Source organism: Falco rusticolus, chromosome 1 (genome assembly GCF_015220075.1).
Source record: "Falco rusticolus isolate bFalRus1 chromosome 1, bFalRus1.pri, whole genome shotgun sequence".
Lineage (NCBI taxonomy): Eukaryota > Metazoa > Chordata > Aves > Falconiformes > Falconidae > Falco > Falco rusticolus.
In genome coordinates this window covers 19,459,974-19,487,000 of record NC_051187.1, presented here as the reverse complement: position 1 = coordinate 19,487,000, position 27,027 = coordinate 19,459,974, and the positions used below count along the sequence as shown (strand labels likewise).

The 27,027-nt window shown below is 54.9% G+C and overlaps 2 protein-coding genes across 10 annotated transcripts; both read right to left on the bottom strand.

Moving 5' to 3' along the window:
* Positions 1 to 134: 134 nt before the first annotated feature.
* Positions 135 to 22,944, bottom strand: FLOT2 (flotillin 2). Of its 9 annotated transcripts, none has more exons than XM_037373687.1 (11): positions 22,844 to 22,944; positions 14,063 to 14,144; positions 11,145 to 11,235; positions 4,551 to 4,674; positions 4,000 to 4,118; positions 3,442 to 3,555; positions 3,230 to 3,349; positions 2,598 to 2,812; positions 2,226 to 2,409; positions 1,910 to 2,059; positions 135 to 1,757 (listed from the first exon to the last, which is right to left on the bottom strand). In XM_037373687.1, exons 1-11 carry the CDS (start codon positions 22,890 to 22,892, stop codon positions 1,719 to 1,721), a joined length of 1,287 nt encoding a protein of 428 aa, XP_037229584.1. In that variant the 5' UTR covers positions 22,893 to 22,944; the 3' UTR covers positions 135 to 1,718. The 9 variants fall into 9 exon arrangements, with proteins under 9 accessions (XP_037229584.1, XP_037229574.1, XP_037229535.1 ...); XM_037373677.1 differs by lacking the exon at positions 11,145 to 11,235 and adding an exon at positions 9,179 to 9,269; XM_037373638.1 differs by having other exon boundaries at positions 22,802 to 22,907.
* Positions 22,945 to 23,917: 973 nt separating this feature from the next.
* Positions 23,918 to 26,208, bottom strand: DHRS13 (dehydrogenase/reductase 13). Its single transcript, XM_037373617.1, has 5 exons — positions 26,048 to 26,208; positions 25,853 to 25,971; positions 25,189 to 25,312; positions 24,813 to 25,124; positions 23,918 to 24,243 (listed from the first exon to the last, which is right to left on the bottom strand). Exons 1-5 carry the CDS (start codon positions 26,172 to 26,174, stop codon positions 23,939 to 23,941), a joined length of 987 nt encoding a protein of 328 aa, XP_037229514.1. The 5' UTR covers positions 26,175 to 26,208; the 3' UTR covers positions 23,918 to 23,938.
* Positions 26,209 to 27,027: the final 819 nt, after the last annotated feature.

The following is a 27,027-nucleotide window of genomic DNA, read 5'->3' as shown; positions in this document are numbered from 1 at the left end:
TGCCCGCTCCAAGACCAGCACCCCCCGGCCAGTCAACGCCACGGCCTGTCAAGCACCGGCTCTGGCACTGCCCTGTGCCCAGGGGTGCCACGGCAGGGGAGGCGGGTGCAGGAGGCACAAGTCGAGAGCCAAAGCACGTGGTGACAAGGTTTTATTATCGTACAGCAGTGGCGGTCGCAGGGTCGCAGGCATGCACACGCACATGCAGATAGGGTGCCTCGCCCGGCACGCCCGCCAGCAAACGCCAGATCTGCGCCGCTGGTGTGAGCACAAGCAGGGGGCTGATAACGCCAGTCCTCCCCACCCCGGTGGCAGGGAGGGGGACGCAGTGCCACCAGTCTCACAGCAGGTCACTCCTGGCAAAGGGACCGGCCGGTACCGGAGCACTGCCAGGAGGGCAGACGGGGACCCAGGTCCCTGCACCCACCCTACGGCAACGGGGCAGGTGGCACCGAGCCATGGGTGACCGAGCTGGCAGAGGGACCCCCAGCACCCTGCAGTGCCTGCGCAGGTCACCGCCAGGCTGACTTCGCGCATGGGTTTGTCTGCACCAGCCACACAGAGCGCAGGCGGGGAGGCAGGCGGGGAAGGGGCAAGGGCCACCGCGAGGCCCTGGTGGCACTGTGAGGAGTACGGGACACACAGGGGACAACCACTTTCACATTGTTACTCAGGGCAGCAAAGCCACTGGCCGTAAGAGGCGGGGGCTGAGCGAGGTAGGGGCTTCTGCACTGTCTGCTGGGGTATCCCCTGCCAGCCCCCGGGGGCCGCGGCACCCCCCAGGAGCATGGTCCCCAGGCGGCTGCACAGGCCATGCTGGAGGAGCCTGTCCCCACCGCAGCGCCCTGCCCGGTCCCTGCCTCCCGCTGACCCTGCGCCTGGAGTAGCCGTGGGGGTTGAGATACACCAGGGCGCTCAAGGGACAGCAGGCTCGGTGGCTCCACCTCACTCCTGGAGGATGGGGTGGCTTTGGCACAGCGCAGCTTTTTGGCATTCCTGGTGGTGGGACCTCACCAAGCCTGGCTCACAGCAGGGCTCAGCTGGGCTCCATCAGCCCCCTCCGAGCTCTCCTGGCTCCAGATCCCGGGAGGAAACTTCCCCGAGGGAAGGCAGCACAGGAGTGGGCAGCACCCACTGGCAGTGCCGGATTGTTGCCCTCCCAGGGAAGTGCCTGTCCCCTCTGGGAAGCCCAGCCTGGGCAGGACTGAGTTGCCTGTGGGCAAGACACCGAGGTGGGAAAAGCCAGCCACAGCAACAGCTCGCGGGCAAAGGCAGGGGTTGGGCAGCGCCAGGAGGGTGGCTGCGGCAGGGCAGGGAGTCCAGGGGAGGTAGGTCCTGCCTGTCCTCTTCCTACAGCTCCACGCTCCGTGTCCTGCCGAGCCTCTGCTCTGAGCTCTGGGCGGCCACCCGAGGACAAAGAACAGCAAGGCACCGGGACTGCAACACCAGACAAGCTGCCAGTCATAACTGAGGATCGGATCCAAACCCTGGCCTGATACAATATACAGATAATTACAAAATAAATCCCCTCCCACCCTTTGTAATAAAAGAGCAGCTGATTGGACATGCATCTTTCTGGCCCTACAAAATAAGGCACCAGAGCTTAAAAATGAAACTCCGATTGTCTTTGATATAAAAGGAATTCCCATGTGTTGAAGGCAGTTGATGTCTGAGTGCATAACAGGGAGTGATCTTCACTAGCTTTGGGTTGGCCAGCCTCATGCCTGGGTCCCGGTAGCTTTCTGGATCAGGGGAATCTGTAGGAGGGGAAAAGAGAAGCTCTGAGGGCTGGAGGAGGGGGAGGCAGGGAGCTGGGGAAGGAAACGCTCCCTAGGAGTTAGAAAGTTTTCCGGCAAGCCCCCGTGCCCTACGAGCTGCAGGAATTGCCAGCTGCCAGTAACCGGCTCACCTTTGTGAGATCCACACCAGTGATGGCACGCACGGAGGCGGGGATCTCAGCCAGCAGACGGTTCACCTCCGACGTTGTGTTGTTGCTCTCTCCACTGAGAATAACGATCTCGTCCACTTTGGAGAGGGGAGCAGCAACTTTGGCAGCAATCTGAGAAGCAGAGAGGGATGAGCAGAGTCAAGGTGCTGCTCACCAGCCTGCTGGGCAAGGTCCCTGCACACCACGTAGGGCTTCACTGTGTCCCCAGGAGACCTGGCCCAGCCTGGGACCTCCCCACCACTTGGCCGGGAGCAGAGGAAAGCTGCTCCCTCCTCACCTCAGGCAGTGCATCCAGCACTAGAGCCAGCTGGGCAGCCTCTCCGTACTGCTGCAGCGCTTCAGCTTTCAGCTTCATCCTCTCCGCCTCTGCCATCCCAATGGCCTCAATCACAAAAGCCTCTGCTTCTCCAATCTTGCGGATCTTTTCCGCCTCCGCCTGAGCCATGAGGACTTGCTTCACCCTGCAAAGGGAAACCAGCCCTCCAGCAGCCCAGAACCCCGCTGTGTACCCAGCACTGTTTCCCTCTCTCCGTCAGCCACATGCCTGCCCTGCAGCGCCCACGAGCCAGGTCTCAGCACAGCAGCCGCTGCACCTTGCTCCCACCTCACCGCAGCCCAGCACGCAGCCGGGCTCAGCGAGCTCACTCACTTCTCGCCCTCAGCAATCTGCTGGATACAGTAGGCTTCAGCCTCCGCCGGCCGCTTCACGGTGGCTATCAGCTCCTTCTCCATCCGGATGACTTCCTTCTCTTCCACATCGATCTGCTTCTTGCGCTGCACCACCTCGATTTCGATTTCCTCCTGGCGGATCTTCTGCTGCTCCCGGGCGCTCTGGAGCTCATAGGCCAGCTGAGCCTCAGCAGTCTGCACAGGGAGAGAGGAGGGGAGAGTCTTGGCCATGATCTCCTGTGCACAGGCATCAGGTCCTGAAAGCAGACATGGCTCCTGCTCCCAAACCTCTGCCCAGGGGTGACATCTCAACCCTCAGAGCTGCACTTGCTGCCCTTCCCTGTGTGCTCTTTCCACAGCACTCGAGCCCAACCAGCTCCAGGTTCAGCTTGGATGACCCTCCCCACCCTTTTCTCTCCTCTTAGTCCCACCTAACTGTTGCAAACACGACAGGAATCTGCTGCAAGGAGCTCACCCTGTGACAACAGAAACCTGGGTTTCTCCACCTCTGGCTCTCCTCACGCATGCAGGAGGTGGAAGGTGACAAGTCCCAGAGGACTTGCTACCCCGATCCAGCCAGGGAACAGCAGCAGGCTGTCCAATACCTCTCACCTTAATGTTGACCTCTTCACTGAATGCAGCTTTCTGCAATTCAAAAGCCCGTTTGGAATCTGCTATTTTGGTATCAGCCAAGAACTTAACATCCAGCATTTCTTTCTTGCACTCTGCCTCCTGCAGAGAGGAAACAGAGAGCAGAGCTCCAGGGTGAGCAGCTGGAGCAAAAGAGGCTGCCCTGGGGAAGCCCAGCACATCTCCAGACTCACCCGAATGCCAGCATCTCGCTCCGCTTCTGCCACGCCAATGTCTGCATCCCTTCGGACAGCTGCAGTCTGAGTCTTTCCCAGGGAGCTCAGGTAATCCACTTTATCATAGACATCCTGGAGAGGGGAAGGTAAGTCACAACCACTTCAAATGAGTGACTCTATCTTGCTCCCTTTCTGTTGAAGCTCAGAGCAATCACTTGTGGGTTAGGCCACGGTCAGAACGAGCCATGTCAGCCTGCTGCCAAACAAAACGAGGCATGACAGGGCGAGGCAGGCTCTCCTGACATCTTCCCTCCGGCTCCCTGGAGGTTGGGTTATCAGCGAGCTCTCTCCACCAGCCGTGTTTACAGAGGCAGCTACCCAGGTGCTCTTTGCCCAGCCGCCTGGATACAGGACATGCTGTGGGCGGCTGCCATGGAAACTTCCGGAGGGCTGGGGCAGGCTCTCAGCTGAGCCTTTCAGCCAGCTGCAGCAGAGGAGCCAGCGCCAGGCCCTGCTGTGCTGCTCCTACAGCTCTGCCAGCTGCCCCACAGTGCAACGCCCTCCATCTGGGCATACCTTGATGGTGAAGCTCAGGATCTCAATACCCATGCGACCCACGTCAGGAGCTGCCACTTCCCGCACCAGCTTGGCAAACTGATCCCTGTCCTGGTAGATCTGCTCCACTGTCAGGGTACCTGCAGAGGGAAGGAAGGCAAAGCCTTTTATTTGGAACAAGTAACACAAAATGGCGTGGGTCTAAGCTCAGCAACATCCTCATTGCCCCTAATCTCTTGGTTTGGGCACAAGGGCGTAAACCTCTGCCCAGGCCCTGCAGCGTGCACCACCATCTCCGCCTCACAAGCACAACCACCACACACACAAGCTACCTGTAACCCACGGGGGCTCAGACATCTCTTACTGCAGACACCGAAAACTCATTTATCACAACACCCAGCCACGCGGCAGGAGCTGCTGTAAGGGAGGAACAACCTAAGATGCCACCTCTGCAGTCAGCAGAGGAAGCACCTGTTGTGGCTGCTGCGGTGGCAGCAATACTGCTGGGACCAGCCAGCAGAGAAGGGAGAAAGCTACTCAAGATGCCTTCAAGAGTGTGAGCCCCTCCGCACCTAGGATGGAGCGCAGATGCCCCTCCAGTGTCTGAAGGACCACGTTCTTCACATCCTGCACGTTCTTCCCCAAGAATTGCTCACAGGCCACAGCCAGGAGCTCCTTCTCGGTCATTATCTTCACCTAAAGACAGAAGACAAAACCAAAGGAGCTGAAGGTGCCTCTGCAAAGAGGGACAGGCACCCAAGAGCAGCAGCAGCAGCAGAAGCAGCAGTACCACCACCAGGCTGCCAGGCACCCGTGCTACCGATGCTCTAAGGGACCATGCTGAGCTGTCACCACGCTGAGCCAGGCCATGGGACCAAGCAGCGAGCCCCTGCTCACTGCTGCTGGGCAGAGCCCTGCTGCAGGCACACACAGCAGCACCAGCGTCCAGGGCAGACACTGCTCCAAACCCTGACTGCAGCTCAGCGTGGAGAGGTGCTCCCTGCAGCCAGCTGTCCTGCATCGGCGGCCACTGGGTGATGAGGGGACAGAGATTGACCCTTCAAGTCCCACATGATGAAAACCTTACCAAAGAGCCCTTGCTACCAGTTCAGGCACTGCACCAGTAATGGACATAGGAGGAGAGGGCTTTTTATTACTACCCCTGGCAAAAAGCCATTTAGTTACCTTTCTCTTCCTCCTCCTTCACTAGAATTAATTTTTCTGACACAGGAAAGGCAGAGAACAAGGAAGAGTCTGACATGCCCAAGAAGCAGCTTGGTAACAGGGGCTCCATTCAGTGTTCCCTGCAAGGAGAGATGAGACGAGATGGCCGTAGCACACTGGTTTGTCCTGCTCCTGGCTGGGAGCTCCCAGCTGCAATTTGCAGTGACCCCAATGTGCCAGGGCAAGGACCTGGTTGTCCTGCTCCGCATGGTCAGCCTGGTAACAGTCCCCAGGGGTGGGACACAGCTGCCCCAGCACTGCTTTCACCTCCCACAGTCAGAGCCAGACGTAAAAGCACTCCCAGATCCAGCCAAGCCAGGGTCTTCAGATGATCCTGCTGGTCACGGGGCTGCCTTTTAAAGGCAAAGTGGGTTAAAAATCTCTGTGGGGTATGTGAGGCAGTGGAGCTTTGTGCTCATGGAGCTTTGTATAACCCAGCTATGAGGTGCTACAACCCACCAAGGTGACAGCTCCTAGTGGCCAAATCCAGTCTGAGGGCTCAGGCAAAGCCTGGACACAGGGACATATTTGCGTCTGGCAGCACCAGCGAAGGAAGCAGGGCCACACCAGCCACGCAGCTCTGCTGGGACCTCTGGGCGCTGAGTGGGTCCCACAGCACCCTCTCATGGAGACATCTGGGCTGGGCAGTGCCTCCTGTCCCACGAGATGCTGGTGGCACCCTACATCCTGCCCCAAGGGTCCTGCCTGGACCTGCTTCTACCTACAAGGCCAGCACAGCCCTGGCTCAGAGCCTTCCAAAGCTTCAGGTGCTGTACAGGGGCCCTCCGTGGCTCCCAACACATACTCTTGATGTGTTCACAGCCTATATGGTCATCCTGACACCTACAAGACCACTCTTCAGGGTTGAACTGCTGGCAAAAGCAACATAACTATTTCTTGAGAAGGTCTGCTCTGACAGCTTGCAAGTCCAAAATGATCCTGCAGCCAAACCTGCAGAGCTGAACAGCAGAACCTGGCCCCAGCACTGCCAGGACAGCTGGGACCAGCCACCACCTTCTAAGGGGACCAGAGCTGGACCATGTTAGATGTGGTGAGCTGACCAAGGCTCAGCCACCACAAGCCCACCCCTAGGAACAGGAAGAAACACCAACCTGAGCTGAGCTTATTTGCTTTTGCAATTTTTTACAACTTGCTTACTTGCCAAAAAAAAGAACCTTTGCTTCTCAGGCTGGGTCTCCCATTCAAAACACCAAACTGAATCTCGGGCAAGCGTTGCAATCCTCCTCTTTCTCTCCAAGACCTCTGGGCTCCTTACTGGGCCAGGCCACAGTGGTTTCTGGTCCCTGCCCCCCGGGCCAGCAGTGTGCACATTCTACACAAGAGGGAGTTGGGAGAGCTGCTTATGGAGCTGCACCCGGGAGCGTGGGCCCTGCGCAAGGCTCATCCCGCACCCAATGGGAGGTTTTTGCAAATACCAAAACCATTTAGACTCAGCAGCAACGTTGATGGGCGCATCTGCCAGCAATTCCACCTCTCTAAACAATCCCCACCCTTTGGAAGCTACAGAGAGGACAGTCAGAGCATGGAGCAGGATGTTCAGTAAGAGAATCTCTGCAGTACTTCCCAGGAGCAAGGAACAACTCAGCCTCTGTCAATAAAGCCAGCCGGCAGCCTGCCTGCGCTGGTAAAGCCTGGACAGCTGGAACAAGCCTGGCTGAATACACAGGTCAACCTACCAAGCAAAGGTTGCACAAAACAAAAGAAGAGTCGAGCAATTTGCGCTCAGCCTGCTTCCAGTATTTCAGACAGGGCACTGCGACTCTTGGTGCTTCTTCAAATGTCATTCCCATCAGAGAGGGAGTTTAGCTGGCAGGGAATCAGAGAGCCTCCACAAAACAATCCCGTCTGGAGGATCGATACTGCCGCACCCAGCTCCAGCCAGCTGCAATCACAGCGAGGGGTGAGCAGAGACAGTCCAATTAGCTTGAGGCTCAGAAAAATGGTACAGAAGGATATAAGGATATAAAGCCCAGCGTGGCCAAAGGCAGCAGCGCCCCAGTGCACCCAGCCAATACAGACAGGAGGTTACTGGTGAGTACTCATTACATGCCTCTTCAAGAAAAGAACAGCATCCTTATGCACATGGAGCACTTCTATCATTACAGCAAACATTTAAAAAGATGTTTCTCTAGTAATAATTTGTTTGCTTTTTTTCCTTTTTTGCACAACCTCTTAAAAGAAAAATGTTTGCAAATTTCTGCAAAATTCCCCCAAATCCTGCAAAATTAAGGTAACCTCTGCCATGCGCATCTCGAACTGCCTCAAGCCTGCTTTCTGCACGGCGATTCCTTGCATCTCACAAGCCTAGGTCTTTAAAATTAATTGACAGTGGGGAAAAACGAACAGTGAGAAGAGAGAATAACATGAATGAGATTAAATGGGAGCTGCATTTTTAAGTCAAGGCACCCGGTGATCCAGCCTTCTGCTACCATGCGCCGCCCAGCTTAGACCATTTCGCAGGCAATGAAAGGATGTCCCAACACTAGGTTAAAAAGGAACACTGGCTTCACAGAAATACTTTTTCCAAATACAAAAGGAAAAGCCTACAGATTTATGAAATGCGTGTGAGGGGAGACATGGGTGAATGCATTTTGCCACCCATACAAAGCCCACTAGTGGTTATGTGACACATTAGCAGCTAAATGGATAATAAAGAACTCAAAAATTGAAACTAAGGGTGCTGGTTCACATCATTAGTGCCAGGATGAGCCCAAAACACTGGCTCCTGTGCTGGTGCTCCTGCACGAAGCCCCATTCCCCAACAGCGGCAGGGTGATGGATTACCCTCTGTTGAGTCATGGTCGTGCCCAGCCCTTCTGCCATGTGTGACAATCCAGAAACCACTCCTAGCTGAATTCATATTCTCACTTACGCGGAGACACAGCACACAGCTCCTCTGCAACGTCAGTTTAAAGCAGATCGATGAACCTAGGGAGGAATGCACTGCTCTGGAAAGCACTGGGTGAACTCTGTTAAGCGCTTGGTCTTAAAAGGGCGGCAGCAGCCACAGTGCTCTTCCCTGGGGGGAGCCTTTTGACGCATGTGGGATTTTGGTCACATCACTGCATCACTCAGCAGCTCCCCTTGGCTCCACTGCTCACCGCAGGGAATGTGGCAGTCACTTCTGCAACAACAGACCTGGACACACCTTGGACACGTGGTGACCACAGCCTTGTGTGAACTGAGAACCACCGTCTTGGTTTTACACACCCAGAACGAGCTGTCAGGAGCAATTTTCAATCAAAGCATCCAGCTGCCTATCTGGGGAGTCAAATTCTATCAAAAGCTAACAACATTTTCCTCCCAGCATCCTCCCTAAGGCAGGACCCGGTCACAAGGATAGATTCTGTATCAAGGCAGCAAATCTCAGAAGCTAAGAAATGCAGGTGTTTCAGTGTGCTCCCACAAGCAGCAAGAGCTGGTTTTCACGTATGAAGAAGGCTTGAGAGAATCAAAATTCAATTCACACCAGGGATTTTACAGACAAATTTTAGTGCCTGGAGGGACTAAGTTCTTTCTTTAAGCTTTAACTCACCGTGAAGAATTACAAGGTCCACATGCTAATAATAATAATCCAAAGCAACATAATGCTTGATACCATCTCAGGAGTGAATGGCTCAGTCCTGCAGGATCACACATAGCTCCAAGGGCACTGCCGTACGTCAGCGTTCCACAAACAGATCAAGTCACCCACACACACCTCATTTGCCACGTGGACAAATAAGACACCAGAAAAAGGAATGATTTGAGGGAGAGGAGGAGAGGTCACAACTGCCTTCACAACATGGGACATGCTGTAGTGTGTTTTAACCAACAAGGACAGTGTGGTTTTGCACAAGAATTTGTTTCAGAGCAGTTGGCTTCTGTTTCTAGACAACAGTAACCTCTTAAGGGGAAAAACCAGACGGAAGTTAGAGACATGCATTCCTGAAATGATGTTTTGGAGTTACTGTACCTGTGCCACACCTGTGACAGTTAAAGCTACCCCCTCCGCCGTCTCTACGTCCTCACACCTGGGCTGTAACGTCATTATCTCTAGGGAAATCCTGCCAAAAAACGTAAAATATTTGCACGTTTCCAGGTAACACACACTCAGCTCTTCCCTTTGCATCTCCTGCCCCGGGCTACCTGCCGCACTCATGTAAGACAGGTAATGTAAGACAGGTGCAGAATGCAGCCGAGGGACTACATCCGTGACTGGAGACAGACAAGTCACTTTGGCCAAGAAACAGATTTTCAGATAACGCTTAAAGGCAATTTATCAGCAGAGAAAGGCTGGGAACCAGACTGGAAATGGTATTGTGACCCTTTCCCTTCTGCTGGGCTCATGAGGTGGCCAGAAGCTAGCAGCTTGAGGACCCCAAAGGGCCCTCTGTCAGAGGCTTGCTGTGCCATGCTGCCCAACGCTGGGGCAGCGTGTGTTCTTGCTGACTGGTGTCACTGGTTTAAAAGCACAGCATGGACCCGTGATGCTCCTGCCCACCCCGCACTGCCATGGCAGCAGGAGCCCTGGTGCTTGGCAGAACCTAGTGCTCACGCTGCAAGAAGCAGCCGTGCCTTTGCCCTCACTGGGTTAGCGTTAACACAGACCTACCCCCTGATCTGGTTCACCTCTCCCTCTATTTTTCCTGTGTCCCATGACACATGCCATGCCATGACATGGCAGATAGAAGTGAGTCTCCAGCTCTTTAGGGCTGTGCTCGTGTAGTATCAGGCACCCAAGAACAGATCCTGCAGCTCCAAAACTTTCTCCTGGGCTCCAGGTACTTTGGCCAGACCCGGCAACTTGCAGGTCATGATTTGGTAAAACAAGAGACATGCCTGGCCATGGCAGGTTCTGCTTCAGGAAGCAAAGCCTGGCTCTCGTGTCAGTCATAACAAGCCGGGAAGGCACTGGGAGTCAGGAGAGGGAGCCACAGGGCAGACAGCTTGTGTCAGTGAACATTAGGTCAAACACCTGAACCATGAAGGGGCTGCACTGGGCTGCTGCATGTACACCAAGTAGCTCCAGGATTGGCTGGAAGTGCTGAAACATATCTCTGCAAGCTCATGCCTGCCTTGGCCACTGTCCTAATTAAACTGGCATGCAAACTGGGAGCTGATAGAACAGATCCCACTGTCCAGGATGCGCACAGGCATTTTTTGCCATATGCGTTCACAGCTTTAATCAGCTAGTGCAGGATTTTAGCCTTCTGAAGACCTAATCTATAATTTGAATTTAATTTCAATACCGTGCTACTTCTTAGCCAGGAAGTCACAGGGATGTTTGGTTATTACTGCCACACTGGTTCATAAGTGCTCACAGTGCAAACACTAACCCACTAACCCTGTGTGTTGCAACTCATCCAAGGTCTCTATGCTGTACTTTCAAATGTGACAACGTCCAAAACTGGCCCTGTCTCTATGTGGAGGAAGAAGGGCTGAGTGGAAACCCATATGCAAAATGGCAGAGCCAGGTAGAGTTGCAATTTCCCCACGTGTACAGGTTTTCTTTTGAAGCGGCACAAAATCTGCCTTCCCACCTGCCCCAAATCCTGCCCAGAACCCAATCTGGCCTGCTTGTGGCTCCACACAAAAGGCGATGCCCTTCTGCTCTCCACCAAGCACACAATGGAAACAGTGCTGTCAAGGAAAGGGTTACAGTTGGAGCAAATGTCTGCAGCGTTATCAGAAGGAGCCAGTACAGCAATGCTGAATCTGGAATTTGCCAAGTATGCATCTGTCTACATTACCTATAAACTGTGGAGTGCACCCCAGGGCAAATGCCGGAGAAAGGGAAGGAGAAGAGGCTATTGAGATTTCAACTGTCCCATTAGAAAACCATTAGTTTTTATGTTATCCTGCTGCTGCTGCTGTTGCTGCTGCTCAAAACAGAGGGATAAAAGGTTAGACACAATGTTAGGAAGCTGGTGGATTATTACCTGTGCAACCCCTGTTACGTACAGTGGGACCCCCTCCGACGTCTCAATATTCTCACAGCGACAGAGGATGGTCATAACCTCCAAAGACAGTCTGAGCAGCAAGGAATAAGGGTAGGACAGCAAATACACAAAGCAGTTATCAGAGAGTAAGACACTCTTTGGAAAGGACAGACAAGACTTTCAGGTTTTGCCTTTTCCCTCTTCAGTGTGCCTTCCTTCCTCTGCCCGCACCCCGGGCTCCGTAACGCTGGGCCAGAGCAGCTTCCCTAGTCACAGCGGGGAGCGTACAGCGTCTCGCTGCTTCTTTTAATGAGGATAAACAGGCTGGGGGCTTGTCTCCACCCTGCATCCCTTAAGTCACCACAGATGAAACTGAACCAGGTATCCCACCTGGACTGCCACCCTGGAGTCAGCTGGCATTCTCTGTTGGACTAACCTTCACACACAGAAAATTCCTTTTTGTAATAATCTAGATACTTCTATACCAACATTTAAGAAGGGCCAGAAAAATTAAAATGCCAGGGCTACCCACCCCTGGCTAAGGCACTGATGAGAGAAAGGTGCTTCCAAGTGCTGTCCTGAGAAGCTGAATAATACCACTGGGCTCCCCTGGAGGCATGTAAGACCATGCTGGCTCTCTCATTGCTTTTATTTCTGACCTTTAATCAGGGACAGGATTTTTTTTTTTCTTTTTTCTTCCCAATCCTCAAGGTTGCGGCAGGATAAGAGCCCAGCACCCTGCCAGCTCTAACTGTTCCTTTTGTTCCCAGGTTAGTGCTACCTGGCGGGATGCCGCCGACAGGAACACAATCGCTGCTGTCTCTCTCACTTTCAGCACTGGCAGTTCCAGAAAAGATGTCCTAATTTCAGAGGAGGAAATCTGCCTCACTCTTCATGTTAATGCAGTGAGCTCCATCTGGGGCATTGCTTACGGTATTTGGGAAAGGCTCTGTTCTCAAAAGGAGAATTAAGCCCCGTATCCCATGGCATGAAGCGGGGGTATAGATTTTAAAGTAAAAGATCTGTTTGGCTGCTGGCATTCCTGTCAAGAGCCCCATTTGCTAAATAATGCACACACCTCTATCATATGACAACTCATTCCTGGCAAGCAGTTCTTGGCCCTGGGCTCAGCTTTTGCTTAATTTAATAAGTCAGCCTCCCAAATACATCTGTTATCTCCTGCAAACGGCAGGTCAAGGTCCTGCACTGTTCTCTGGTCTTCGGACACAAGAGGAGCAGCAGAAACCATTGGTTCAAATCAACAGTTCTCCCAATGAGATGCCTCACAAAAATTAATGAATGAAGCTTGTCTGGATCAAATGCAGTCCTTAAGCACTGAGCCCACAAGCCAGGCCTTTCCTTCCCCTCCCATCTCGTACAAGCATCACTGGAGAGCCCGAGTTAAAGCAGTATGTGTTAGCTGAGACCTCTTCATGCACCTGGACCACTACAGTAGGCTCTCGTAGCAATCCCGAGTACCAGGCACCTGGGAGAGGACCTGAGAGCTGTGGTGAGTCAGTTGCCAGCAGCAGCCAGGACCCCTTCAAACAAGGCAAGCTGCCTGGCCCCCAGGCAAACAGCAGCTATGGCAGTGTATCATCTGCAGAGTGAGGGCAGCAACATGCTCACTTTGTCCGCTGGTGGCAACACGTGAACAGGGAAAAGAAGTGGCAAGATCAAGCAGTAAGGGTTAACTACAACCTCTGGCCATCGCTTAGTGCAAAAACCCAAAAGTCACATCTTTATCCTTTTCCCTGTTATTTTTTACACAGACGGAGGAACCTGCATCAGTGAGTATAAGGGAGGTGCTGGGAGAGAGTTAACACTTCCACAGATCCTAAAGATGAAAAGCCACGTTAGCAGGACAGCAGCACTATCACAGCATGTTAGTTCAGAGACCAGCACAGTGAGAAGCAGCAAGCAAAATCCACAACTAAGGAAAGGGAGAGAGAGAGGAAATCCCGTGGTTTTAAATAGGAACACAGTCTGCTCCCAAGGTGACAGCAGTCAGCTTATCTTTAGAAAGAGAGACTCGAGCAGCAGGAGAGGGCGCTGGCCCACTGCATGCCACAAACGTGTTTGTTACTGGGTGAGGGTTTGGGCCGTACTGGGCAGAACTCAGCTCCTCTTATGAACTCATGGATGAGGCAGCCCTGCTGCCCAGCACCTCTGCGAGAGCCTCGTAGCTTTAGAGCGCTGCAAAGGCAGCAGCGGAGCAGAGCAGGGCTCTTGCCTTCCTCAACACTCACTGCACCAGCACAGGAAAAAACACACTGACCACCCAGGCTACGGCCCTCTCAGCTTGGTGGGTGTTACATAAATAAAAAACAATGAAAAAGGAAAAAAAATAAAGAATGAAAAAAGGATATCTGATTGCCTTGGGTTTGAGGAGAGGTGTGGACAGAGAGGCCATTTGAAAAGTACTTCAGCTGAAAGCATGGGGTTTCTTTTCTGTCTTTTGCACTGCATCTTTTCTGTCTTTTGCACAACTGTCCCCACGCAAACAGCACAGAACTCCCCCATCCTGCGGTTTTGTTTTGCGCATCATCGTTTACTGTCAGGTAAGCCTAAAATGACAGGATTACCTCCTGCATAGCCCTGGACAACCTCAGCCTCCACCACTCAAAGCAGAGGATGGCCAGAAGCTGTGCAGTTGTGAGTGACCCTACATGCCCCATGCTTCAAGGCACCACACAGGGCACATATCGCTCCTTCCAGCTGTTTACAGCCCTGTACACAAGGCAGCCTTCCCGCGAAGGACCAGGAGCTGCTCACAGGCAGAGGGCTGGGCTGATGCTCATCCATGGTTTCATATGCAGTGCCCAGTCCCACGTTCCTAAAGATACTGCTGAGAGCCCCACTGGGATGGCTTTGCCTAATTCCTACTCCAAAACCACAAACAACAGGGGTCTCCTTACCTTTGGGTGTCAGTAATGCACCACCAAGCCCAGGCCCAGCCTCCGTATACATACTGCTTTACATCAGAGCCACAACAGCCACCTGCAGCACAGCAGAGAGATGTAGGGATTACACATCAGCACATTGCTCTCAGACAAGGAAAAACCTGCACCCAGACCGAGTTGTGAGCAGAACGACTTCCTAACAAGCCTGCCCAGCCTCTGGGTGCTGAGGAAAGGGAATCCTGGGGGATCATCGATTCCCACAGCCCCTCGGAGCAAGGGAAGCACCTCGGCTTGGCCGCATTACAGCAATGAGTGCTACCAAGCCAAGCTCTGCAGCATGGCCCAGAACAATCCAAGCATGCCTGCAGTATCTGATAAATAATGAACACACAAAACTCTTTCCAAGATCCACAGCAGCCCTGGAACAGCCTTTGGTCAGCCATAACGCAGCTGGCCACTGGGAAACCCAGTGCTCTTCCTCACCTCCATGGGCTTCACATGGCAATTTTCCAAAGGCAACCTTTCTTTAGTATAGTCTTATAAAATTCGAAAATAGTATTTGTAATAATTCGGTATGACAAAGAATAACACACAGAAAGAGACTGTATTTCAAACCAGGGTTTTATTTTAGTTTTGTTAAGCAGTTTAAGCACTTACAGCAACCAGAATTGTACGTACATGCTTCAGTATCTTTAACTATGACACACCAGCTCTGTCGTGGAAAGCCATGTAAGAAATCCATCTCCTTTCCCTCACCCCACACTGCAAACCACCCTTAAACCCAACAAAAAGCTAGCAGGTCAGCATTTGAGGAGGGAAGAACCCTCAAGTTCCCTTGAGCTCCCCAAAAATATCTCCTAGTTCTGGCTCGTGCAATTACTACAGCACATGAGGCTTTGCTGGTCGACCGCAGAGCTGGCTGTGCCCAGAATTCAGGCAGCATCCAGGGCTCTGACAATTTAAGATTTGACCCCACTGAGGTCAGACGATGCTGTCTGGATTTCCAGATCTTTGATTCAAGGAATAAGATGCCTGCTACCTTTCAAGAGAGCGCCCTGCCAGTGACCAGCCCTAGGTTTCATGCCTGGCAAGGGAGGAGCTCTGCAGCTCCCTGGCTCGGAGCAGGGCTGCGAGCTGCCATCTCTCAGGCAGATCAAGCCAGCAGTCCCTCCCTAGTCTGTTATCCATAATCACTTCATACAGCAGCCCTCAAGGGCCTCAGCCAGGCAAACACTGTACCAACAGAGCAACAGACAGTTTCAGCCCTGCGGGACTTATCTACACAGGCGTGATGGAGCCAGTGCAGAGGAAGAGCAGGGAAAACAGTGTGGCTGCAATGCTGTGGGAGCTTCGCATTGTGGGAGGGGAAAAGGAGAACTATGAAGCCAGCAGACGGCAGCCACACAAGACAGCCCTTTCAAGAGAGACAATGATTATTAAGTTTGTTGCAGTAGGTCAAAATGAAGAAGTAAAGCCAGCACACATCCAGGCCAGCGTGCCTGCAGGAGGGGGAACTCTTATCCTCCACATCCTCCTCCCCACCCCCAAGTGTTTCACCACCTTCTGCTATCAGCTAAAGAGCCTGCCTCACCGGCTTCCACATAATGGCTGATAAACCAGCAGATCAGCCGCATCTACAGTTTTTCACCCTCCAATTTCTGGGGGAAGTTAACACAAATTGGAGAGGGATCTACACACTTTTTTCAGGTCTCCTGTGCTCCACAGCGTAGGGGAATATTCTCCCGTCACCTCCGAGATGGCCTCTGGATAGCTTTTTCCTGTAGCTGGAAGGCTAGGAGTTACAGAGACTGATGATCCAATATCCTGCAGCATATTAACCACAATGCCTTTTAATGCTTCTTGGAGGACGTCAGCCTGGTTAGCTCAACCTTTTAGCCAGGCCCTTGTTTTCCAAGAACAGGAAGGGACGTGTTCCTGGCAGTCAGGAAAGGCAGCTCCACACGGAAAGCCGTTTTATTTCACAGGGTCTGCGTGGTCTTTACCAAACTTCTGGTAATCGTTTCATAATAATGTTCTGCGTAAACTCTGCACCCTAAACCCACTGTTGTTACAGGAACATGCCTCTCCACAAAGATGTTTCTTTTCTTCTGCAGGAAATACCTTATTTAGTATTGCACCCAGAGTGAGCCCCATGTTTACTTCCCAGTGCTACACAGCATTGCTGCACAGCAGAGCTTACTAAGATAGATTATATGCCCAGAAGTGTTCAAAGCATAAGAAAAACAGGGAAAGCTAACACGTAAAACAGGAGCAGGATGCCAGCTGGTTGCTTTCACGCAAGCTGGACGTCTAAGCACATCAGAGCTCCATCCTAGTAACGTGGGTCAGATGAGCTGAACGCTCATTTTCCATTGCAGTCCTGCAGCCGCTTTCCCAAGTCTGAGAGAGCAAGTGAAAAAAGAACCAACAAAGCGAAATCTTTGCAAGGCTAAAGAATAAACCCTCTTGCACAATGCGATTTGGCAGAGAAATTGCCTTTTCCAACTATAATACGCCCACTGTTCTAGCAGCCCGGGTCTCACAGTCACTTGGCCATCGCTTCCACAAACATCCACCGTGCCTCTTCCAGGGCAGTGTACAGCGGCCAGGCACACTACAAACGGAGGATTCATAGCCAGGAAGCTGCCATCCAGCTTGGCCTCTTCCCAAACGAAGGGGTCCCATGTTCAAGTAAGAATTCCCAGAGCCAGGAGAAAGCACGTTGTCTGTTTTTGTTTGCTGGTTTGTTGTTTTGTTTTTGTTTTTTTTTTTTTTTAATGAAATGAGATTAACCACTTGGGAGTTTGCAGATAAAGGGAGCTCTCAGCAAATGCAGGAAGCTGCTGCCCCGATGGATGGCAAGCAAGAACGAACAGGAGCCCAAACAGTTATGGGGACACAGGGCTCAAAACATTAAAGCTGGGACAATTTGAGGTTGTGAACAAGCTCTGTGTTGTTTGCTCTCCCAAGGTACCTCGAGGCAATGAGTTTGTATTCTGGCAGGAAGCGGTGAACGTTCCGAAATCAGGTCACGGTAAACAGGCCGCTACGATGGCTCAGTATATTCCTTCCCCAAGACTGTCGCAGGGTGAAGAACAGGGCAGACACCGCTGCCTTCACCTGCGCAGAGAGAGCTGCCATCTTCCCACCTTGAGCCAGGGCAATCTAGTGCTGGAGTCACCTCTTCCCAGAGGACCCACCATCAAAGCTGGGAATAAACAGCTCGGTCCAGCTGGACAGCAGCTGGGTTTGTTAGAGAAACGGCCCCGTGCTGGGAAATGTCATGGGGTGCTAACAAGTGAGTGCAGAAAGGCAAGGAAAAAACTGATAATTGAAAACAGTTATTGACAAAAGACATAATGAGAGGGGAGAAAAAGGAAAAGGTATACACAGAGAAAACCACATAATAAAGCAGGACCTAGACTAAAGTCGGTGTCTGGTTCTTAGGCCCTGCTATGCATATAAATTAGGCTTTGTCCACATGCAGAAATGGTACAAGGTTAGCAAAAACTAATTTTAAAAGATGCAAGGTTTGCATTGAATCCATAAAATCCTTCAAGAGTCACTGCAACAGATGAAAGCAGATTATGCTGGCTGGCTTGTTTTTGATATAATCTATATCAAAATTACTTGGTTTAAGCTATGAGTATCAATGCTAGAGTTTGAAAACACACATTTAGCTTAACTCACCTTACATGCAGAAACTTGGAGAAGACAAACCGCAACGAAGTTACACAACAAAACCACAGGGATACTACCCCAGAATTCCTCTTGGAAACCAAAAGGAAAGCCCTGAAGCTATTCTGTCCACCTCCTCCTCCAGCTATGCTTTCCAAAGAGTAATTTGCAAGTCTTGGAGATTTAACAAGCACCTGACAAGGGAAACCTTGAGCCCCACCACCTGCATAAAGCTGAAGAACTACCTCCCGAAATGGAAATATCACAGAGAAGCTGCTTAAGTTGCCTTTTGTGCAAGTGGTGAATAGCTGTATTGAGCACCAGACTTGAGACAAGCTGTGATACTGCAAGCACGGAGCATCACGAGCAGCGTGAAATCAACCGCGGGGAAAGATTTTTGGCTAGCCAAAATGAAGGACCTAACTCTGCAGGAGCACTCAATTAAACCTGGCAGGTGACAATCAGCGCCACTAGAAGTTTTCTGCATGGCTTGCCTGGTGTGAAAGGTAGAATACCTCTACCTCAACCCTGGGGAACGGTTTTGAACTCTGGCTCCAGAAGCACAAATGCAGACAAGGGGCAAAACCCCATGCAAAACCCAGATGAAGCTGCCTGCTCCTTCCCACACACGCTGCTTTTGAGGCTGAAGAACTGGAATTGCAGCTAGCCACCATCACATCAGCCTGTAGCTGGAAGCAGAGGTGACAATCTCCATGCCATCAGCCCCACCACGAACATTAGGTCTCAGATGGCTCTTGCTGCTCACCTTGTCTTTCTGCAGGACACAGCCTGGACTTTCTCATTCCATTTTCATGTAATCGACTGTTCTCACCTATGTGTAACTCTCTGCGTTTCTCCCTACTGAACTGCATCATATTTCTTCCAGACCATTCGGTCAATCTGTTGAGTTCGTTTTTATGCTAATCCAGCTCTTCAAAGCTCTCAAATCCATTCGCAGCTCAGTACTGTCTGCAAACTCAATAAACACATTCTCGATTCCATTATCCAAGCCAAAACAAGGAACTTACTTGATAAATCCTTTTAGCTGAACAGTGAGCCACTGTCAAGTTCCCTGGCAATGGTTTTCCAGGCAGTTTTGTATTAGTTTTATAGTATCTGAGAAACCAGTTCCTCCTTGCACTTTGGACTGCAGGTCTCTTGCAGGAAGGGCTTGCAGAGCCTCAAGAAGCCTTTATTTCAGGGTTTCAACTTACAGAAGTGCCATGAAAATAGCATAGTCACACTGGTTGAAAATCACAACCAGTTCTTCTTGCAGCAATAAGAGGGTTGCAGTAACAGGATGTGAGACTTCAGAGTTACTCCAGAAGGGTTAACTACCCCTGACTGCTGGGCTGCAGCAGGAAATGGTTACACAAAACTGGAATTAACTGCTAGCTCCCTTTGACAGAGATCAAGGAGCCCCAAAGGGTGCTGCACTAAAGTAAACTGAATCTGGGCTGGACCGTATCTCACAATGATTTCTGAGAAATCGTAACAGTGTAACAAGCCTTAGCAAAGGCAAGGTGTGCAGTATCTGCTGCTTCTCCTCATTCCCTAGAGTGCTCACTCACCTGGGAGGGAAGGCAGATCAGCTAGACACAGCTCATACTCAGCAAATACACGTAGTTGTCGTCTTCTAGGCATTTAGGAGCCATTTCTTTCAGTATTCTCCTAGGAAATAAAGCTCAGCTGACTTGGCTGCAACTCCCCTGACTTTTTTTCCTCTTTTCCCACCCTGAACTTTTGCTGAAACAGCAGTTTGCTCCGACACAGAAACACAGCGGGCTGTGCCAACCTTCCTCTGTCACGTATGTCCAGGTGCTCACCTCAAAGCTCCTCTGGCTGCCGGACCATTGCTGCGTGGTGTGACCCTGCAGCCCTCGACAGCCAGATCGAAAACGCCCCAACTGTACAGATTAAGGCAACACTCTTGAGTTATGATAACTGTAAGAAGAATACAGCTATAATAAATTACATCTCATTATGAGACTCTGCAGAATTATTCCAGTGTTGTATTTCAAAATTCGCAGATCGATCCTTAGCCACAAAAGCTGCATTCACTCAGACTGTAACCCAAACCCAGCAGCATGCACCTGAGACAGCCTATTAGCTGGTGAGAACATTCGGCTATCAGGATGAACAGGTACTTTGTGTACCTCCCTGAAAACTCGACTGGCTCCAGCTGCACTTGGAGGCAGCTCCGTGACGGGCCAGGTCCCTGGCAAAGCCTCCTCAGAACTTGCACCAAACCTCACTGGGAGGCTCCCAGCACCGCTACCCTCCAGCACAGTTAGACCCACATTTTGGAGGGACCATCATTGCCTCTGTTGGGCTTTGTGAAACATTCTTAAAAAGCCTGGACTCCACATTTCATGGGCGGATTGGCTAACCCAGTGCAGTTTCTTAGAAGATCTGTGTTGCTCAACGGGGGAAGGACACAAGCACCAGCAGAGTGCTGACCCGTGCCTGGGAAGCAGATTCCCAAATAAGGCTGTGAAGCTCCTGCACACACAGATGTTCCCAAGGCAAAGCTGACTGCTCCTTGAGCACAGGAGGAACTCAAGTGTCTCACAAGAAAATGAAAAGAAAGATCACTCCTCAGAAAAAAAACCATAGACTGGGGGGAGGCACGTGACTAAACTTCCTTCAAGATGCACGGGCTAAATTTACAACCAACAGAGAAAACTTGCATTAGCTTCATGATTTGGAGGTGCCTTCCACAAAGTGAAGTCTTTCAAGTAACAGCTGTATCACAATTCAAGACAGCAAGCCAAAATCCTGCTTTTAATATTGTTTGCTGTTGGTCTATTATTTCCCTTTCCCCTCTCTCCCCAAATTCAACCTAATATCATGCAAGTAAATGCTGGGCCCAAAGGTTGTCTCTGCTTTTCCCCAGAGAGACATGGCCAAGTTCCTGGAACTACAACTGCTTGTAGTTACACGCCTCCCACTAATGCCCTGGCATTTGCTCTACACGTAAGCACAGAGGCACTGCAGGGCTGTGGGGCTCTGCAGAGCTCCCATAACCTCTCAGCTTGCCCCAGGAGCTCGCAGCTGGTGCTCTCAGGAATCAGCAAGCATTGGGCAGCAGCAGAGTAAAACTATGTCTGGTGGCAGCACCGAACATAATTCTGATTCGCAGAGCCTGGTGTAATTTACGTTGCCTTCCCAGAACGTGGCTGTACATTGAGGAGTGTCCTCAGCTCACAACTCCCAGCTGTGGGAAAACAACGCTTGGAACTGCAAGCAGATGCCACAAATCCCTGCTGGCTCATCCTGCAAGCTGTGTTTTGTAAACTTCAGAGCTGAAGAGAAGCAAACCCAAGCTTTTAGACTGAAGGGCATCCTGGCACACCTGGAGCAGAGCTTCCCAATTCCTCCCGCTGGATGTGACATTTTACCAAGCACTGCCGATTTTGAGAGGAGTCTCTTTGGAGGGAAGCGCAGCATCAGCTCTAGATCCCAGCTGGGAACTGCAGAGACATGCAGAAGACCAGGAAAACTGCAAGAAACACTGCTGCTCCAGGCAGCTGGTGGGTGTGGTTTGTCACTCCTCAGAAGCAGCCGCCACAGCAGGCATATTTGTTTCCAAAACTGCAGCCTGCTTCTGGCAAGTCCTCAGTAATTCCCGTAACAGATCTGTTATCCAAGACAGATGAACTGGTAACAGACCAGCCAGAAGCAAGTACCGCAGCCCACTGGAGGCTTTGGCTCCAAAAGCATAACAATTCAGTTTCACGTGCATGCCAGAGCTGTGGTCATAGCACACCCTTTACATTCACACACATTTTCTCCCAGGTGAGTTTAGGTCTGAGCATCACATCGCCTGCCACAAAACCAGTCCAGTGTTCGCAGAAAGGATGTAACATGACAGAGGACACACAGAGTGACCAACATCTGTATCTAACCTGGTTATTACCTCACACTTGGTCCCAGCCTGTCACACACAGCAACATATCCAGCCCTTACAGCAAGCTGTTACATCACCTAACAGTAATTAAGTCCTGTCCGCATGCATCCGGGCCTATGCCAAAGTGCAGTCTGGAGCTTCAGCGGAGGACTGAAGCAGCTACAGGTTGAATCAGACAGAGGGGATTTCACTGTTGGTTTATTTAACGCTAACCTAAGCGACCAGCTCACCTGCTAACGTCACACGTATCTGATGGGCATCAACCGCGCCCAGTGCCAGCACCACCAAGAGGCAAGGTGACATGCTAGTGACGAAGCGGCAGGAGGATATGATGGATGAGAAGGGCACCCCAGGGACAGGCCCGCCGTGCCCTGCCCCAGCAGGATGCTCACACCCAGCTCCCCATCCCCAGCAAAGCCAACCTGCCCCCCAGGAGCGGGACGGCTTCTCGGTAAGCCAAGGCACAGGCTGCTGGCAGTGGCCCAGAACCCGGCAGTCTCGCCAGTGCCGTTGCCTGACATCATCTGACAGAGCAGCCCGGGGTGTGCTGCAGGCACCGCCGCCTCGCCCACCGCCCCCTGCACTGCAGGGACCCCACCTCGGAGCCCTGGGGTCCAGGCGGCAGGGAGCTGCCCACCACCCCTGGGCACCCGCTTGGCAGGGGCACCCCCAGCACCCCAGTGCCCACCCACAGCCGGACACCCCCCAAACAACGCCACAAGGCTCCCTGGTGGCAGGGATCCCCCCCAGCGACCCCTCAAGGAAAGGCCTCCCCCCACAACATCCCAGTGCTCCTTCAGGGGATTCCCCACCCCCAAATCACAGGGGGCCCTGCAGCAGGTACCTCCAGACACCCCCCACGCCCCCTGTAAGGCAGGGTCTCCCATTCCCCACCAGGGACCCCCTCAGTGCCCCTCCATGACAGGGACACTCCCCAGAGCACCCCCAGGCCCCACCATCACAGAGCCCCCCCAGTGCCCCACAGCCCCCTCAGGACAGAGACACCCCCCCCACACCACATCGTGTGACAGGGACCCCCCAAACCCCTGAGAGACCCCTCACAGCCAGGGCCCATCGGGGGCCCCTCCTAGCAGAGCTCACCACTAAAACACACCACCCCCCCAGTTCCCTCAGAGACATTCCACACACACACACACACCCCCAACCTTGACAGGGCCCTCCCAGCCCCTGCGAGGCTCCGGCCGTACCTGACACCACCAGCGCCTCGTTGGGCCCCACCGTGTGGCAGTTGCCCATGGTGCCCGCGCGCCCGCCACCACCGCGCGCCCGCTCCCACAGCCCCACGCGCCGCCCGCCCCGCCCCGCCCCGCCCCGCGCCGCCCGCCGCGGGCGCGACCCCCGCCCGCCGCCATCTTGGGGAGGTCGGTGCCGCGCCCCGGGGGCGGGGCTGAGCGTCCCGCGCCGCCGCCATGTTGGGCGACGCCTGTCCGCGTGCGCGCGGGAACATGGGGCACGCGCGTGCGCGTGGCCAGGAGCGCGGGAGGGGGGCGCGCAAGGCGCGGCGTGTGCACTGCAGCGTGGGCGTGCAAGGCGGGGTGTGCAAGGCGGGGGTTGTGTGGGTGTGCAAGGCAGGGCCTGTGCGCTGCAGGGTTTGCATGGGTGCGCAAGGCAGGGTGGGTGAATGCAGCGTGTGCATGGGCATGCAAGGCAGGGTGTGCAAACAGGGCGTGTGCACTGCAGGGTTTGCGTGGGTGTGCAAGGCAGGGTGGGTGCAATGCAGCATGTGCATGGGTGTACAAGGCAGGGTGTGCAAGGCAGGGCATGTGTGCTGCAGGGTTGGTGTGGGCATGCAAGGCAGGGTGTGTGCGCTGCAGCCTGTGCACAGGCATACAAAGCAGGGCATGGGCTCTGCAGCATGTGCATGGGCGTGCGTGGCAGGGTGTGTGCAATGCAGCGTGGGCATGCATGGCAGGGGGTGCACACTGCAGCACGTGCAAGGCAGTGTGTGCAGGCATGTGCAAGGCAGGGCTTGCTGCATTGCAGCATACACATGTCTTTGCCAAGCAGGCCAGCAGCTTTGCTGCAAGCGCGAGGCAGGGTGCACTGCTTGTGCGTGTGCGCACACATGGGACGGTGCACTGTACAACGTGCACACGTGCCCATTGCACGGGGGCAGCCTGTGGGGCCCAGCTGCACCACTGGGGCAGGAAGCACAGCCTACCCCACTGACATGGCCGCTGCCCCCTGACGTGCCTCCTTGGACGCCTCCATGCACGCCCACCCTGGTGCCGCGTGGGCGCAGGAGCTGACAGACATCCCCCTCTCTGTCACCAACGTAATTTTTATTGCAGGACGGTGGCGGGGGCAGGTGACGGGCTCCCTCCGGGCCCCACCAGCCCCACCAGCCTCTCGCTGGCCTCCCAGAGCGCCTGGGCCAGCCGGTCGTCCCGTGCTGCCGGCCACGGCTCCTGCGGGCGGCAGTTGGCAAAGTAGCGGCCACTGAAGCGCTCGAGGCCGTGGTGCGTGGCGCAGTGCAGGGACGTCTGGGCGCCCTCGGACGCATCCAGGAAGAAGAGCCAGGCCAGCGGCTGGAAAAGTGGCTTCAGCCACAGCGGCATGTGGCGGAACAGCTCCGTGTTGACGAACCCTGGGGTGAGGGGAAACGGCCGTGTCGCACCCCCTGGCCTGGCCTAGCAGGGCCGGTGGTGTCGGGGTCAGTGGTGCACGGTGCTCCGTGCAAGAGTGCACCAAGGGGTGCACCATGCACAGGGACACTGTGCCAAGAGATGCTCCCGGCAAAGGGACACACTGTGCAGAGGCATGTTTTGTGCCAACAGCACATTGTGCAAAAGTGCACCATGCAAACAGATGCAACGTGCCGAGGAATACTCGTGCAAAGGGATGTTTTGTGCAAGGGGTGCACTGTGCAAAAAGTGCATCATGCAAAGCGACACTGTGCAACAGTGCACCCTGTGAACAGATACTCCATGCAAAGGGAGTCACCATGCAAAGGACGCTCTGTGCAGCGGGATACTGCACATGCAGGAATTCTCCGTGCAAAGTCCGCACCGTACAAAAAGTGCACCATGCAAAGGCAGCCCTGTGCACACTGCTGCTCCCTGCAAAGCACGCACCGTGCAGACAACGCCCTGCACAATGGGACACCCAGTGCAAAGAACACCCCATGCAAACGCTGACGGTAAGCCAAGTCCCTACCTGGGTGCACAGCGTAGCATGTCACCTGGGTGCCCTGCAGGCGCGTGGCCAGCTCGCGGGCATGCAGCACGTTTGCCAACTTGCTGTCGCAGTAGTCCTGGAAGGTGGAGAGCAGCCCAGGGGGGGCACGGCCCAGGGTGTCGAGGCGCAGGCGGCCAGCACAGTGGGCGCGGGAGGCGACGATGACCACACGGCTGGGCGCGCAGCTCTGCAGCCGCTCCAGCAGCAGCTGGGTGAGCAGGAAATGGCCCAGGTGGTTCACCTGGAAGGGGAGGCTGAAGCCGTCCTCCGTCGTGCCCCCGGCGCTCACGCCTGCAAAGGAAGCCATGGCAGCCCACGGTGGGGGTGCGGGGGGGCCGGGGGGCCCGGCACTCACCTGCGTTGTTGATGAGGAGGTGCAGGTGAGGCTCCTGACGCAGGAAGGTGCTGGCAAAGGCTCGCACTGAGCGCAGGCTGGCCAGGTCCAGCTGCATGAAGCGCACCTCCTCGTTCCCTGTCTCCTGTGGGTACACACAGCCTGGGGCAGGGTCGGGGGGGCACCCTGCCCGGGAGGAGGGTACCCTGCCCGGAAGGGGGGCACCCTGCCCAGGATCGGGTACCCTGCCCAGGATGGGGGCACCTTGCCCGGGATGGGGCACTCTCTCTGGGATGATGGGGGTACGCTGCCTGGGGTGGGGGCTGCAGGGTGCTGGGGGGTGGGTGGGTGCCCAATGCCAAGGCTGGAGGTGCCCACACTGCGGGTGTCTGGAATGCTTGGGAGTGTCCCGTGGGGCTTTCTTGGGGGTGCCCAGGTGTGTCCTGGGGGTGCCCAGGGATGTCCCATGGGGGTGAGTGTCTCGGGGTGCCCCTGGGGTAGTTGGGGGGTCCCATGGGGGCGCCCGTGTGATGCCCAGGGATGTCCCATGGGGGTGGGTGTCTCGGGGTGCCCCCGCCGTGTCCAGGGACACCCCAGGGCAGCGCTGGGGGACCCCCAAGGGTGCCTGCCGCCCCCCACGGGACGGCCCGGGGGGTGTGCGGGATGCCGGTGCCGCGGCCCTCACCGTGCGGATGCGGCGGGCGGCCGCCTCCCCCCGCGAGGCGCTGCGGGCCGCCAGGACGACTCGGGCCCCGCCGCGGGCCAGCTCCAGCGCCGTGGCTGCGCCGATGCCGCCGCTTCCCCCTGCGGAGCGGAGCCGTGAGCGGCGGGGCCGGGCCGGGGCGGTCCCGGAGCCGCGGGGTCCCTGCCCGGCGCTCACCGGTAACGATGGCGGTGCGGCCGCGCAGCGCGGGGGGGGCGCGGGGCGGCGGGGCGCGGCGCAGCCCGTGGCGGAGCAGCGTGTACAGCGCCAGCAGCAGCCCGGCGCCCAGCAGCGCCCACCCCATCCCGCCGCCGCCCCGGGCCGCCCCGGCAGCCGGCACCCCCCGCTCCGCGCCGCGGGAGGCTGGACGGGGCCGCACCGCGCTGCTCCTTGCGCAACCGGAGCGCGGGGCGGGCGGGGGCGGTGCGGCCGCCACCGGGGCAGCGGGGCGGGGGGGCGGGCACGGGGCGGCGCTGGCTCCGGACCCCGAGCCGCGACCTGCCCCCCTGGGTGCTGCCTGCCCTCCCCGGCTGCTGATTGCCCCCCCCTCCCCCCAGCTGCCACCTGCCCCCCCCGGCTGCCGATTGCTCCCCCCCCGGACTGCAACCTGCCTGACTCCCAGACTCAACCTGTCCCCGTGCCCCCCCCCCCGCAGCTGCTGCCTGCTCCGGGCTGCAACCTGCCCCCCGAATACAACCTGCCCCCGGAATACAACCTGCCCCCCCTTGCAGCCTACCTCCCACCTGTAACTTGCTCCCGAACCGCAGCCTGCCCCCCCCTTGTCCCCAGCACGCTGCCCTAAGGGAGAGGGTGGGGGTGCACACGGGTGCCCCGAGGACCAGACCCCACCTCGCTCACCCAGAGCAGCGGCAGCTGCTCCTGGTTCCTGGAACATTCAAGGTCAGATTAAGGTGAAGAGGTGCCTGCCCTTGCAGGGGTCCTGGACTAGATTTACCTTCCAAGGTCCCTTTTCCAACCCAAACCCTTCTGTGACTCCATCACTTTCTGCCCCTCATCCTCCTCACTCCTGGACATCAGCATCCTCGCACCCTCCCGCATCCCCACGCAGGACACGCTCCATGCGGGCACAGCCCCTTCCCGCAGCACAGGCTCCGCTTCCCCAGAGAGCACATACTCTGGGGATGCTCCAGGTTGTG